Raw genomic sequence first — 16942 nt, 5'->3', positions numbered from 1 at the left:
GTGCATAATGACTGAACGCGTGACTGGATGACGCCTTGGAAGTATAATTGGATGCTGGGCTTCAAAGTCGAGCGCAGAGTTACTTAGACGGCCACCAACGCGCATCAATCCAGAGCTGTCGAGAAACGGAGATAAAGAAAGACAGGAGCTAGACGATTTCAAAGTGTGTCCGGCCTGCAAGGTCTTGTATTCGTCCCGAAGCGTAGACATTTGAATTGAGCGCATCAACAGCAGTGTACCATGACGGATGCAGTCCACCGATAGCCCAGGAATTCGTACACGGTGCAGGAACTTGTATACATATGCAAACACGCGCTGCAGCTTTCCAAATGTGTTAACATATTTGCATTGCTGTGCAATGTCTTCGCACAGTGTGGTGCTTACAAACACTTTAGAGCGCTGCTCAGGAAGCGACGAGGCGGAAATGCAAGACTCTGGCCAAGAAGATTTGTCCTTCGTCAGAAATGCGGGACCATGTAGCCACAAGTTGGACTGGACTAATTCGCTGGGCAAAGCTCCACGTGAAAGTATGTCCGCAGGATTCAAATCGGTTGGAATATATCGCCATTCCATGCCAGAGGTCAACTCTTGAATAGTTGCGATGCGATTGGAAACGAAAATTTGAAACCTGGATGGCTCGCTGCGAATCCAAGATAGCGCTACTGCAGAATCAGACCAACAATAAAACTTGCAGTCGAATAACTCCATACGAGATATTTCGTTTATGAGTTGTGCCAGCAAAACGGCTCCGCACAACTCTAGTCGGTGCACGGTCAACGATTTGAGCGGCGCCACACGAGATCTGGAACACAGCAGCTCCGCACGAGATTGGCCTTGCGTGGTCGAAATGATGTAGACGCAAGCTCCATAGGCATCTATGCTGGCATCACTAAAACCATGCACTTCAATGGAAACACCAGCAGAAAGTGCAAGCCTTGGAAATTTCAGCTGCTTTGTGCGCTCAAAATCTGCAATAAGATTATGCCAAGATGTTGTCAATGATGCTGAAAGGCTTTCATCCCAATCAAGCCTTTCTCTCCAAAGCGCCTGCAGGAATATCTTAGCCTTTGCGATTACTGGTCCAATAAGGCCAAGCGGATCATAAAATCTGGCAATAGTTGACAAAACAGTGCGCTTGCAAATTCGACCAGATGTCAATGCTGGCAGAAACGTGAATATGAATAAATCCGTCGCAGGATCCCACGACAGTCCTAGAGTTTTTGTTATGTCGCTGCCATCATCAAACGTAACTAGAGTTTCTTTGTCTTCTTCCGGAACTTGTTTGAGCACATCAGGATTGCTGGAGCACCACTTCCTTAGCTTGAAATTAGCCTTGGCAAGTAGCCCTGTGGTTTGTCTCATAATTTCTATGACTTCCTTTGTAGAAGCACCACCAGTGATTAAATCATCAACATAAAAATCGCGGCGCAAGATATCGGAGCCAATAGGAAATAGCTCATGCTCATCTTCAGCCAGCTGATGCATAGTGCGAACGGAGAGAAACGAGGCAGGCTTTGTACCGTAAGTGACGGTATCAAGACGGAAAACTTGAATAGGCTTTTGAGGCGAGTCACGCCATAGAATGCATTGAAAATAGCTATCCGGATTTGATACTCGCACGCAGCGGTACATCTTGCAGATGTCTCCTGTTAAAGCGATAGGAAACGTGCGAAATCGAAGAAGCGTGTTTGCGAGCTTTGACTGAATGGAAGGACCAGCCATTAGGATGTCATTTAAAGAATGACCAGAGGATGTGGATGCGGAACCGTCAAACACGACTCTCAACTTTGTCGTTGTGCTGTCCTCCTTCAGAACGCAATGGTGCGGCAGGAAATACTTGCACAAATTTAGCGAAACTGGCGATACAAGCGACATATGACCCAACTCTAAATACTCCTTAATGAATGCAGAGTACTGTGCTTTGAGAAGTGGATTGCGTTCTAACTTTCGCTCCAAGTTTATGAACCGACGATAGGCTTGCGTATAGGAATCGCCAAGCAGATCTGTGCTGAACTTTACAGGCAACCGGACGGAATACTCGCCAGTACGCAGGCGCCTGTAATTAGCCTTGAAATGCTCCTCGCAGTCGAACTCTTCTTTTGTAAGTTTTACAGCCGGATCGACACCACTTTCGAGTTCCCAAAAAGAGCGAACCATCTGCTCGATTCGTGTATTGCAATCCTGTGTAGACGGAGACTTGGATGCAACCAAAGCAGATTTCTGACGCTGCGAGCCACCTCCAGTAACTATCCAGCCCAAACGAGTCTTTTGCAGAAGTGGCAGGCCATCAGCCAGTTTAATCTGACCTACGCACAACAACTCGTAGAATAAATTGGCACCGATAAGCATATCAATTTGCTGTGGCTTGAAGAACGCCGGATCAGCTAAGCGGACATTGCTTGGTATATCCCAATGAGATATGTCAACCGTGAAATTTGGTTGGTTCTCAGTAATGGAAGGAGCGACCAAAGCAGTAATATTTGCGGAATAGTCAGTGACCAATGATTGCAAGCATAAGTGCACAGTGCAACCATCAGACTTGAAACTGACGTCACCAAGACCAGACACAGAGGCCGACGACTTGGTCTTTCGAAGTTGGAGCCGGTGAGCGAATCGCGAAGTTATTATGTGCAACTGTGATCCGGAATCGAGCAGTGCACGGCAGGGTACCCAAGTCCCGGCGCGATTTTGAATGCTGATGACAGCGGTGGCCAAGAGCACAACATCTGAGCCGAGATTTTGGGCAGGCAATGAAGCAAGCGATGATGGCGAAACAGCTGCGAGAGCGCTACGTGGCAGTAACAATGAAGACGGCCGCGAGTGTAAGTCAGAAGCGGACGATTGCTCAGGCATCAAATTTACGGCAGCTGAATTATTAAAATGCAATAAACTGTGATGTTTGGCACCACAGGTTCTGCACGATCCAGAATTGCAAGTTCTCATTCTGTGTCCCTTTCTAAGACAATTTATACACAGAGAGAGGCGTTTCGCTTCCTTTAAACGAAGTACAGGCGACAAATTACCAAAAAGTGGGCAACTGTATATTTCGTGTGCATTTATGTCACAAAACAGACAACCATTTGCGGATGGGTTAGTGGCGACAAACGAGCGTTTGGTGTTAGTGTTTTTGTTCTTTCCCACCTGATAATTCGACGAATATGATGCCATTGCATGCTCGATGTTTTCCAATTTTTGGCACCTGCTATCCAAGAACGTCGCAAATTGCTCCCACGACGGTATAACGTTTAATGGGGCGGCTTCCTCCCACTTTGCCTGCGTCGCAGCATCCACCTTGCCCAAAATTGTCTGAACGACGATGCTGCCAGCTACATCTTGCATATTGCCCAAACTCAACAGTGCACGCATATTTGCGTTGACTTTGTCGGACAACTCTCGCAGCTTGCTTGTAGTTTCAGCCTTTTTAATGCCCAAAATCTCGGAGATGTGTGCCTGGAAAATAAGACGCTTATTGTTAAACCGCTTGTCGAGTAGGTCTAACGCCACTGAATAATTTGCACCACTTATCTCAAGCGCACGAATCGTGCCCAACGCAGATCCTCTTAAGCTTGACCTCAAATGCTGCAACTTTTCCACATCGGAGAGATCTGGATCCTTGGCGATCACTGATGTGAACATCGAAGCGAAATCTGCATATTCAGTATATCCACCACTGAATGTAGGCAACTTAAGCTCAGGCAAACGAGACCGAGTTATCACAATGGTAGACTGATCATCTTGCCGAAGCGTCGAACACGGCGGCGCGCCAGATTGCATCCTTTGTATTGCATTTAGCAGGCGGCCCTCCAAGCAGACCACCAGCTCAGCAAAGTTGCAGCGCAAACTGCTGCCAATCTCGTCAAAGTCCAGCTCCTCTAATTTGTCATGCACCAAATTAAAAGAGGCCTGAATACTTTGCAGCATTTCCACACGTTTTCGCAGCTCACTTTCTGAAATATTGTCAATTTCACAATCATTTATTTTATTTTGAATAGAAAGCGCCCACGCATATAATGATTGCGCCTTGCGCTTATAAAACTCAACACTATTGCTCGTAGCTTGCACTGCATTGCCCACAGCTGTTGACGTCGAAGCTGTTGGCGCAAGCGTCGCTGCATCAGCTACGTCAGCAGCAGCTGATGCGACAGCTTGGAAGGCGCGCATTTGACCGTCGCTCTCAGACATTGTGAACGCGAGAGAGAACCGAAAACCGAAAATAGCAGAGATAAATGACGCGCGCGAATAACTGTTTTATCTGCTGATGTTCGTTGCCCTCAAAAACGTCGCTTCACACGGCTGCTTATTGGCGGTACAGTAGGCACTATGAACTTATATTTTTGCACTTATGTACTTGAATATTTTTTGTGTACAATGAGCTCAATTATGTACGCTTTTGTTTTTTAACGCGATTAAGCAAGGTTTTGTGGAATTATTAATCACGTCGGGGTCACCAAAATGTATAATCATAAGCTTTTTTATGATTCCAAATATGCGAAATTATGTTGGCGAAATAATTGCAAAATAAGCGAAAACGAAATTGTTCAATTTAAAAGAGGTGCACAAATGTTTATTTTGCATCGGTAGCGATCGCCGAGATTTACAAAGTTTATGCTGGTAGACGGAAAGCTAAGCTTCTCCGTACCAGATGCGATAACGAAAAACGAACTTGACTTGCAGAGTTAGCGACAATAACTAGTACATATGTGGCGGCTGCGCAGCAGCCTATGCAAATTTATGGCAACAAAAGGAAACGTTAAGTGCTCGGCTTGCTATGCAAAGCAAGCGACAAGAAAACGAGCACTTTGCATTGAGTTATTTACGTTACTTATTAACTATGATGTGCTGCTGGTTTTGGCTGTTTTTGGCCGGATGACCAAACAAAGCTATAAGCCACTAGACACACATTGAATTCATTTTCATTTTGTGCATCATTTTTTGGCATTCCAAATTAGTTCACTACGTTAAGGAGGCGCTTACATTTGTGACTTCTTATAACAGAAGTGCGCGGATCTACAAAATACTGTATATATAATTTTTTTAAACTCTTTGTTAACTAATGGCGAAACTATTTCCTTTGAAAATCTCTGCTTTTAGTAGACATCTCTAGCTTTGGCTAAGCCACATTTACAGTTTGGCATGCAGCTTAAAGTTTGGCATTCGCACAACATTCACACAACTGTGCGAAAGATGTTGCTGTTGCGCTTTTGTTGATGCTAATCTTGTTGTTGCTGTCGGTGTAACAGCTAGTGCGGTTGCTGGTCGTGCGCTGTTGGTGTTTGTTCATTGCATCATTGTTGTTGTTGTTGTTGTTGTTGACGCTGATGTTGCTGTGACTCATGCTGTCTGTCTTGTCCTTGCTGTTGTTGTTGCCGCTTCGGTAAATGTTGCTGGTGCCCGAAGTCGTCGTTGTTGTTGCTGTTGTTGTTGTTGTTGTTAGCAATTTGTTGCTACTCACCATGTACCTATTACAAGTAGTTGTTGTTGTTGCAGCTTGTCATTTATATTCGCGCTTCCCTTTCTTCGTTTGAGTGTTTTTTTGTTGTTTGCTTTTTGCTTGATTTTTGCCAGCATTTATTTTGTTTGCCTTTAAAGTTTGGGTGCCAATTTTCTTTCATTCACGAGCGGAGTTTTTCACCCTCCTTACTTATTTTTAATGCCAGCGTCGACTGTCAATTGAAGTTGTTGTTTTATGTGTTTCTTTCCTCTTGCTTTGTTGTACTTGGAGTTATCGCAGTCATTAAGTTGCTCCACAGCATGCTAGCTGCGATGACTCATCCGACGGACTTGAGAATTACAGTTTTTTCTGTCAGTTGATGGTTTTATCTTAAAAAACTATTGCCCTTTTAGATTATGGGGGAACAGCATTGTGAAAGATTTGTTATATCAGACTACAAGACTATATTCAATAAAAAAAAGTTAAAAGTTAAGACCTTTTCCTATTCATATATCGCAACTTCGCCTTATGTCTTTGAAGTTATGGCCAGTGGTCTCAACCAGGTATTAGTTTGTTGCTCAAAAGTTGCTACTTTTTATGGCTCCTTGTCAAAACTCTTATCTGATGCATGTTTATTGTTTGGCCATAAAGTTGATTTCTACGTTTTCGGCATTTTAATGCAATATACTCGTATACTCGAATATATTTCTGTATTCACAACACTTAGATTGTTGTTTTGATACCAAATTTGATGTATTTCTTTCACCATCAAAACAAAGTTTGATTTTAGTAATAATTGATGAATGTTTGTAGCAGCAGAATAGTTTTGAAAATTGTTGAATATTGAATTCTTTGTGATTACAAATGCCATGCCATGCATAAAAAATGTCCTTTAACATATTAAAGAATTGAAGATTAAATTTAATAGTTGAAGATTATGTTGCATATTGAAATTATTTGAGGTACTATTTTGTTTGTTATTTAAGTTTAATCATAGTATTGAAATAATTTGAATATCGGGGAACAATTTCATACAGCTGTCTTGATATAATTTGTAAAACAAAGTAAAATTTATTAAAAAGGCTCTAGCGTAGAAAAGGTGTGTACAGAGTATCCAAGTGTTGGACTGGCATGATATCATACTCATTTCTTATGTAAGCCTTAATTGGGTGTGTTTAGAACCTATTTCTACTCTCCATTAAACTTTGAACTATATTTAAGTTTCGTGAAAAAATAACAAAATTAAACCTAACATTTTTTTTTTCTTAAATATCATTCATTTGCGAAAACAACACTCATATGAATTATCATATAATAATAATCTTTCATTTTAAATTATACATATATTTAGAATTATTTAATTTTTCTTCCTCAACAACAGCTGTAGAGAAACTTTTCTTCAACGTATTTGTTATGTAAATAAGCTTTTTGTGTTTACTTTTCTCTTTTGATAAAAACTGATGCATATCTTTGGAATATTGTGAAATATTTGTGAAACTTTCCCTAGAAGTCGAGTTTTTACTAACGTGCCAACTTACTATTAAATACCTTTTCTGTTCCTTCAATTATCATTTAAATTTTGAAATGGTTCGCATCATATTAAAGTTCTTACTTCTCTACAAGCCCCAGAGGAGCAACAACAGCCAGACTAATTAAATAATATTTTGTGCACTTTGCGTGAACGTGCCAACGGCACACCTCCTAACATCCTTTCACACTCACTGCCACACACATTTGGTGGCAAATTAAAAAGCCACGTATTGTTTGCTATCGTTGTTGTTGTTGTTGTTGGTGCCACCACCCATGGAGCCATGGAGCCATAACCCTTTGCCGACCTTTCGCCCAGCTCTGCCGCACCATTTGTGCGTCGACTCACGTAAGCCGCTGAGCATAAAATTGATTACGGTGCGTATGAGTAACGTGACAAAAGGCGCCCCCACAGATAAGCCAACAACTGCATGACATTAAAGATAAGATTTTCCATAATACGCCGACCCCACCATACAAGGCACTTCAAATTAACAGCATTTGTTCGTTTACAAGCAGCAATTTAGCCAACAATTAAACAAACCCTATATGGCTAGCAGGTACCATTAAAGCCACTATAATAGAGGCAAAAAGTAAACCACTTCAGAAAAAAATCACAGCTAGTAATTAAACTAGCTGACCTTGAACTTTGTGACCGACCAGAAAAGCTTGAGACAGCAAAAAACCAAAAAGAACAAATTACGAGTAATATTTACCCGTATACTATATATATACCACTATACCTAATACTCGTATATACAAAAAAAAAACAACTCTCGCTTCACTGATTTCCATTTAACAAGTGCGCGGCGCGGCAGTCTTGAAAAGCGTGCCATTTAGCGAAGACTTTGCATAATTTTGCATAAAATTAAATTGCGAAACGTGCTAGATTCTTATCGTTGTAGCAAGCAGCTCACTTTGTTTATAAACAATCAAATGCATAAACAAATTACAGAGAAGCCAGGCGGCTTCCAAGTACGTTCTATGATGGCTGCCTGTTTTGCTGACTTGGCTTCTTGTTAATATTGTCTCTAATAGTTGTAACTAACACCGCTATCGACGATGATATCATTGCTAAAGCGAGTGCCCCCGCATGCCAATGCTAATGCCGTTTAATTAAACGCTGCCTTAATTATTGAGTAAAAAATAAGTACATCGCTAAGCTTTTAGTTTTCAAAGCGAAGCAGCTTCTGAGAAAAAAAGCCGAAGGCGTTTTAAGAAAAATAGATAACATATTTTAAATAAACTCCAAAACTTAATTGAATCCAAATATTACAGAAAATAGTAACCGAAATGATTTAAAATTGTTTTAAAGAACGTTAGAAGCGATAAAAAACATTCACTTTTGAATCAGACAAGACAAAACAAATAATTTAACTTAAATTTAGAAAATATTACGCTTCATGTGTGTCTCCTGATTGCAATACACATTGAAATAATTAAATATTATAATTGACTTTTGAATTGGACTTACATTGTAACATTGTAACTTTTGGATCTTTTTTTAAATAGGTATTTGAGTTATGGTTACAAGAGAAAGCTAAAAAGAACCTTACGATATACCGAGCTAGGAGGAGTGATAGTAGCTTATCCTGATCCTAGATAGAGGTCTTTGAATGCAACATTCCTTTTATTTTGTTCAAAGTACCATTTATTTAAAATAGAGCTTGGGGATATAGAAAGAAATCCAGTTAAGATATTTTGACACTAGACTTAAACTTAAAACCACACTTGCAAGTTTAGCAAAGAATATGAATAATTCAAGTAATGTTTTATCGCTTTTCCAAACACAATGCAACTTTGCAGCCTCTAAGTAATTAGATCTGAAATGCTTAAAATAAACCCGATTGCTAGGCGCTGGCATAGTTTCTTTGACATGTTGCTGCCAATTAGTTGCATACTCCATAATAGGTATTTATGAATTCATGATTAACTGCATTTTTAATTGAGTTTTTATTGCATTACTTCCAACTGATTGCAGCATAGTTCATGGTCGAGTCTTGCTTCTGTCTGCCTCGTTCCATCACGTTCGCTGGCAATTTGTAATTACAACTTCCGCGCTTTGTCATTGCCGTTCGCTCTAACAGCGCTCATTAAGTTAATTCAGTTGGTCTTGCCCGTTTACACGCTTCTAAATGCTTTATGGCAGCATATTTCGCCCTCACCACCCACTCATCGCACACAGACTTCACTGGCCGGACCAGAAAAACAAAAAGCTAAAAGCGAAAAGCTAAAAAAAAACAAACGCCGGTCACGTCGCACTGTAAAAATATCTTACAGCGGCTTCCCAGAAACTTGTAAAAAGCGACCGAATAGTTCGACTGGCCAAGTCAGAAGGGACGCCGCAGACCCACAGCTCTAACGCTTGTTTATGGCACAGGTGTCTGGCTTTGGGGGTCTCTGAGAGTCAACTTTTTGTATTTAACGCTGAGCGTGCAAAACTTTTCGAAGCCGGGCTTAGTAGCCAGGCCGGGCCAGACCAGACCAGAACAGGCCAGGCCAGGCCAGGGCAGAACAGGCGACCCAGGCCCATGACTCACTTGTTGTTATTGTTGTTAACGACGAGGCAACTGCCAAATGCAGCCAACCAGCCGTGCATATTAAACAGAAGAAGTCAACAGGCGCAGTTTTTAAATGCACAACACGCAGGGCCACTATAGTACACGAGGGAGACAGGAGAGAGACGGAGAGAGAGAGAGAGAGAGAGAGAGAGTAGATAGAGCTGGTCAGTGAGAGGGCAGAGCGGGACGAGGTCTAAGCTGTTGTCTGACAACAATAATGATAAATCGTGGCATCGTCTTAGCCAAGAAACTAAGTGCACTCCCATTGCCTTAGTCAGTGATTTAGTCACACAAATGAAGAAGAATTGAAAGCAGTTGACAAAGAAAAAGAAATATACGAAATGAAAGGTAAAGGGATTGAAAAAGAAGGAGAAACATACGAAAAAGGTTTATAAACCGAAAAAAACATTTCTATACGCACACATTAATGTGTATTTCTTTCCCCTCTAAGCCCAGTTCTTCACGAGCTACACATTTCGTTTGGCAGAGCTTGACTGATTTAAACTTTTTCTCAACCTACTGACTGTTAGGGAATAATACAAATAGTTTAAAAAGAGGAAAACAATACGACTTTTTTGAAGCTTGAAAGACCGGTTGGAATCTCTTAGGATTCACAATTATATCTGTATTTCAAAGGTCAATCATTGATTATTTAACGATACTGTTTATCTGAGGTCCTTAGTTCCTTCAGATCTTAGGCTGTATTGTTTACTAATTTGAAAAGTGATTGAGTTTAAAAGCGCATCGATATTCTGTATGTATCCAGAGTCTTGAGTTCTATAACTTACAATTTATGATAAAACTGTACTGCTGATGTGCTTAACTGTATTCGGCCTCTAAATAGGATGATTTATACCGCAAAAGTGTGCTTTCTTAATGGGTGATCAAGCTCTTCTGGTGTGTCTTAGCCGTCATTACAATAGTAGAAAGAAATGCCACAAGTATCAGCAACAGTGAACAGGTTGAGGTAAAGTCCCAGATATGGCACCCACTATCATGGATTATTATTATCAGCTTGGCTCCCCCTGATCCCTTCTACCCCATGTTGGGCTGAAGTGTTTCCCCTAGAGCCAACGCCTACACAAAAGAATGTACAAACGTTATGTGGCTTGGCTTTACCTTCACGAGCAAATGTCTTCTTTCTACGTAACATAAGAAAACGCCTTACTAATTCGTTATTTCCTTTTCCATTTGCAGGCACATGTGGTGTCCGCTTTCGAGCAATCGCTGTCGAATATGACGAATCGCCTACAACAACTGACAGCCACAGCGGAACGCAAGGATGGCGAGCTGACGGACATGCGACAGACCATCGAGCTGTTGCGCAAGCAATCCATACAAGCAGGTCTAACCACAGCCCACATGCAGAGCATGGGTGTTCAGACTCAGGGTCAGAGTCAAAACGAGCTGCTCAACAGTGCCAATGCGAATGCTGGAGGACTTGGGGCCTGTGGTGGGGGTGCTGGATCAGCGAAACCACCGCAGATGCCACTCAACGGTCGTCAGCCTGGCAGCAATGGCTTGGGGAATGGCGTGGGTATGCAACGCCAGCACAGCACCGACTCCATGTGCTCCCTCAACTCGATCAGCTCGAGCTGTTCGGCCCAGGACAAGAACAAGGCGAAGAAGAAGGGCTGGCTGCGCAGCTCCTTCACCAAAGCCTTCTCACGCAATGCCAAAATATCGAAGACTAGTCGCCATGTGGGCCATCATCATCACCATCATCAGCAGGCCGAGCATGGCTCCACGAAGACCTTGCACAACGGTCATGGTGAGCATTTGGGGCTGGCCTCTTTGGCCACACAGCCGGCACCACCCAACAGTGGCGCCAACACGGGTGGCTCGGCCAGCAAGCAAAGCAGTCCGGCCAAGACACTGATGCTCATAGACAATGCCAAACCCATCGATGCCATCGAGCATGAGGAGCAGCAGGTAGAGGAGTTGAAGAAACAGTTGCGCGAGAAGGATCTGGTACTCACAGACATACGCCTCGAAGCGCTCAGCTCCGCCTCCCAGCTGGAGACTCTCAAGGAGATGATGAACAAGATGAAAGCCGAAATGATGTCGCTGAAGCAAAATAACGAGCGTCTGCAGAAACTTGTGACCAGTCGCTCGCTGGCCGGCTCCGAAGCCAGTCTGGGTCAGCCCATTAGTCCGAATGGATCCATAAGTGGCGGCGATGCCTCGCGTCGTTACTCGTTGGCTGATGGCAATGCTCGGCCACCCATGGAGCTGCCATCGCGTCTCAATGAAGAGGTCGAGGAGGAGAATATACCGCCGGCACCAGCGCCAGAGCCACCACCATCCGGAGCCCCACTCAGCCCCAGCACGCACATAGATTTGACGCCACCGCCACCAGCCTTGGAATCCACAACCATGAGCAGTCCAACGCACATCCCAAACACCCATGAGGAGCTGCCCGATGTGTCGGATGGCAAGAAAATTGCCATTGCCTGCTATCTGGGACAGCCGGAGTCCTTCGTCAAGTATTGCGAGGAAATGCTGGAGGTAGACGACTTCTATGCCAACAGCGCCATTATTGCCAGCCATGAGGCGGCCGGTCAGCAGGAGGCCGAGCGCAAAAGCTACCCCACAGCCACTTGCAATGAGTATGTCATTGCCTGCACCTACATTTCCGGCAAGACCACCTGGCAGAATCTGGACTATATAGTGCGCAAGACGTTCAAGGATTATCTGGCGCGCATCGATCCGGGTACCAACTTGGGACTCAACACAGACTCCATTACCTCGTACCACTTGGGCGAGGCTAAACGCGGTCCAGAGATGGGCTTTCCCGAGCTGCTGCCCTGCGGCTATATTGTTGGCAATGTGCGGACTCTCTACATCTGCCTGCAGGGTGTAGGCAGTCTGGCCTTTGACAGCCTCATACCACGCAGCATTGTGCACCGTTACATTAGTCTGCTAACCGAGCATCGACGACTTATCTTGTGCGGTCCCAGCGGCACGGGCAAATCGTATCTGGCACGCCGACTGGCTGAGTTCTTGGTGGCACGCGCAGGGCGCGGTAACCCATCGGAGGCCATCGCCACGTTCAAGTAAGTGATAGCAACTAGGCAGAGAAGTCGAACGGTCGAAGAAAAAAGGTGGCCGGGAAGAAGCATAGAAGATGGAGCTGTCTTCATAAACATATTTGAAACCACTCGGGAACAAAACGACTTCTTCAAATAGCCTGACGATTCTTGATTATTAACCAAGAACGTTAGAAATAAGTAAAGAGCCTATTGAGACTGCCTTAGGAGGGAAAGAAGAAGAAGAGCAGGAGAAGTTAGCCTATAATTTGTTTCATTAGACTTAGACAAACACAGCATATCAATATATAGTACAAGACTGACCTTATATGACAACCTTTGACTAAAGACCTAAACAGGCCCTGTTATTCAAAATGGAGCTTTTCGTTGGTCTACAATTGATTTGATGAAACATTTCTGGTTGAACTTTTCAACTCGCTCAGTGTTAAGTTGGGTTCCATTTAAGTTTTCTAAAGCTTAGAGAGCAGGATGATATAAATCGAGTTAAATAGCTAAGCTATTAAAGCAAACATTACTGAGCAGCTAACCTTTGTTCATTGACCTAAGTAGACCCCTCTTTAATTCTTTATTGAAAACCTAAAAAAAGCATAAATTTGTTCGAATTAAAGGTTATTAGGGTATTATATTTCTCAGAAAGCTTTGCCATAATTTCTCAACTCTCAAATAATTAATTACACTTTTTTAACCCAACAGCGTGGATCATAAATCCTCGAAGGACTTGCGTCAGTATCTGGGCCATATTGCCGAGCAGGCGGCCATAGCCAATGGCGTCTCGGAGCTGCCATCTGTGATCATTTTGGACAATTTGCATCATGCCTCGGCGCTAGGCGATGTCTTCTCCTGTCTGCTCAGCGCCGGACCGGCTGCCAAGCTGCCCTGTATTATTGGCACCATGTCGCAGGCCACTTGCAACACCACCAATCTTCAACTGCATCACAATTTCCGATGGGTAAGTGCCTCAAACGTAGTTTCCTTCTCTGGCTTGACTAATCTGCTCAATTGGACTTCACAGGTGCTGACTGCGAATCACATGGAACCGGTAAAGGGCTTCCTCGGTCGCTTCTTGCGTCGGCGTCTCTTCCAACTGGAACTGCAAACCGGACATCCCCAGCCCGAGCTCTCGGCCGTGTTGGCTTGGCTGCCTTCGGTTTGGCAGCACATCAACCGCTTCTTGGAGGTGCACAGCTCGAGCGATGTGACTATTGGGCCGCGTCTATTCCTGTCGTGTCCCTTGGATTTGAAGGACTCGCAGGTGTGGTTCACCGACATCTGGAACTATCATCTGTCGCCCTACCTAGTCGAGGCGGTGCGCGAGGGAGTGCAGCTCTATGGACGTCGTGGCGGCGCCTGGAACGATCCCTCTGCCTTCATACGCAACTCGTATCCCTGGCCCTATGGACCGGACTCGGTGCCACCTTTGCGTCAAATAAATGCCGAGGATGTGGGCCTTGAAGGCGTCGCCTTAAGCAATGGCGAGCAACAGGATCCTCTGGTAGGTGGCACCCATTTTCAGATCTATGGATATATGTACCTCTAATGACCATTCTCTGTGCTTTGCTTGCAGCTAAACATGTTGATGCGCCTGCAGGAGGCTGCCAACTATTCGGAAACGCAGGATCAGGAATCGGACTGCGCCAGCTTGGACTCCAATGTGACGCCCGATAGCTCGGCTGGCGCCGAGTAGAGTCCCAAGAGTCCCAACTCACTGACTTCGTACATGCCAAATTTTTACAGTTACACTGAGCGTTACGGGGCTGCCAACTTGCTGCCCACATCACTCTCCCAGCTCCTCACAATCTAACCGCACAAATAAAATTTCTTGCACTACTTTCCAGTCAAAAAGCAGTTCTAAGAGGTTTTCATTTGCCCCAAAAACACTATCCAATAAAAAACTGCAAATGTAGCGTCGTAAATTGCACTTTTTAGCGCACTTGTTAAAAATGCAAATTGTCAACCACGTCCTCAGTCACAAGAACCACAAAATTTGCACAGCTTTGGCAACCGGTGGCGCTCAAAAAGAAAAACCTATCCAAATACATACATATATGAAGGAAAACAAAAATGTAACATCAAATGTTAACACATTGCTAAAAAGAAAAAACCATTTTGTATATAGAAAAGCCACTTTCTCCCCTACATTAAGTAAAACCTCGATGGCGGTATCTACTTTTTATACCCAACCAGATGCAGAAAATTATCTAAACTGAATGCAGGTAGTTGTAAGATTTTGCTACTACAAATTTACATGAATGTACATTTAAAGGATAAAGCTTTCACCCTTTAGTTTAATTATTTGCATAATTCAAAATATTGTTACAAACATATACACATAAATAATTATCTATTATATACATGCTATATACATACATTAAATACAATTTGCATATTTATAAAAAACACTATTTAAACAACTTATGCCATACAGCGCTTATAATACAAAAATATTGCAACAAATACGTAATTCCGAAGGGATCCCAGCAAAACGAATATTCAAACATAGCTAAATGAACAATTCACTACACAGATCCTAACCCAAATCGCATTTGCAGCAACAGCAACAAAAGCAACAAAAACTAACACTAAACTATATGGATAATGCAATTTATGTGTCGTCTATTTTAAATGTGTAAATTTATGAAATGAAATCAAAATAAAATATTTCAAAATCAACAAAAACCGCATTCTACAATATTTCAAGGGAAACTATACAGTGAAAACTCTCTTGGCCGGACACTCACGGTCGGTCAATTTTTACCCGCCCAAGGGAAGTGTCCGCTTAAGGGAATACTTAAATACTTTGTACACCGATCGAATGTTTTAGAAAAAGTGTCAGGATATAAAGCCAATTTCTACTAAATGGATGCCTAAATGATGACACATATAGTATGTTAGGAGACATGATATATTTTAGTTTTAAGACGGTACTGTACAATTTCTATAGAGGGTAGAACAATGAGAAGGTTGTTTATATATGTATTTCCTTCGCCTGTTCATAAATTTATATCGAAACGGAAATATGTGTGGAAATAACAAATAATGACCAGCTACTACGTACTATAGATACGTACTTAAAGATAGTTTTAAATGATCTTATAATTTTATATCAATTAATTACAAGAACAACGAATATGTCTAAGTGAGATCGTCAAATTCCGTACATTATTTCCTCCAACATAATTTATAATAAAATATAGGTATTAACTGGTCCCATGATGTTATTTGGAAAAGTCGGTCATACAATTAAAAATAACTAGACCAGACAACAAAGACGCTTCTATATATAATTTCAAATGTCAACAATATATTTGTTTGGTCCACTACATCCATAATCACGATTATCGGCAATTTGCTTATGCAGCAGCAGCATATATACACAAGTAAGTACATAAGTGCATCACTACACGAATTTAGAAGTTACAGTTTTGAGTGCAGCTAGCCCGTGTATTCCAGAGAACTTCAACATTTAATTTTATTAAATTATACGAAAAATAGCGAAAATAATTTTAAATACTTATGATTAATTATATTATATATAATAAGTCAACATAATTTATTACTTATTTATTTTTGTTCATTTACTTTTATTTACTATTTAAAATATTTAAGTAAACTATTTCATTTTTAACCCAAGCAAAGCAATGGAAATTAGTACCCATTATTTATTTATTTTTATGTCACGTTTTAAAAATAACAATTTATTTTTGGCCATTGAAATCATAAAGAATAGCAATTAAATATTTTTAGTAAATTCATTTAAATCTACGTGCATCGACAGTGGCAGTTGAAACTAAACAATTCAAACGTTCTGCGATGTGCTCCATGCGATGTTAACTTGCCATCCCTGGGCGCAACTATCGTACATCGATATGGTTTTCTTTCGCAAGTGGCAACACCGGCCCTACACCCATGTGGCAGCGTTCCACAGTCGGCCATTATTTGCAACGAGTAGAAGTGGGTAAATGAGCAAAAGTGCTTAGAATCTAAATAATTTAATAATTTTCCACAAGTAATTCATAAATAAAGTTAATTAGAGAATATCTCGACGTGACATAAATCGCCTTCAGTCCAAGCAGCCGCCTGCGCATTTAAATAAATATTCGTAGATTGCGGACCCGAGTGTTTTTGATTACACAACAAGAATTGGCGTATTGGCAATGAAAAACTGCAGAATTATACGAAAGCAAACAAATGAAGGCTGTTTAATATGCCAGAGAGCCATAATTATAGTTTGATAAAGTCAGCCACTAGCCATTTATTGATTAATTGCCGCACGTATTGCGAACCAAGTGTTACATAACCTCGCCTACTGCGTCACACCTGCAGCCCCCGCTTGCTCCTACTTGTATTAAATAATGCTAATGATATCTTTTAAT

At 42.1% G+C, this 16942-nt stretch overlaps 1 protein-coding gene across 1 annotated transcript in view; it reads left to right on the top strand.

Moving 5' to 3' along the window:
* The window catches only part of LOC115629083 (protein sickie-like), a 31237-nt gene extending 16037 nt beyond the window's left edge, over positions 1–15200 (top strand). The window contains exons 4-7 of the mRNA XM_030525397.1: positions 10717–12575; positions 13263–13518; positions 13582–14061; positions 14134–15200. Coding sequence (XP_030381257.1) covers positions 10717–12575; positions 13263–13518; positions 13582–14061; positions 14134–14253 — 2715 coding nt within the window. The 3' untranslated portion in view covers positions 14254–15200. The remainder of the gene's footprint in view (positions 1–10716; positions 12576–13262; positions 13519–13581; positions 14062–14133) is intronic.
* Positions 15201–16942: the final 1742 nt, after the last annotated feature.

This window comes from Scaptodrosophila lebanonensis, unplaced genomic scaffold, assembly GCF_003285725.1.
Source record: "Scaptodrosophila lebanonensis strain 11010-0011.00,11010-0021.00 unplaced genomic scaffold, SlebRS2 tig00000134-arrow-arrow-pilon, whole genome shotgun sequence".
In the NCBI taxonomy this organism is placed as follows: Eukaryota; Metazoa; Arthropoda; class Insecta; order Diptera; family Drosophilidae; genus Scaptodrosophila; species Scaptodrosophila lebanonensis.
Note: the sequence above shows the minus strand (reverse complement) of the source record. Positions and strands in the feature narration are given on the sequence as shown.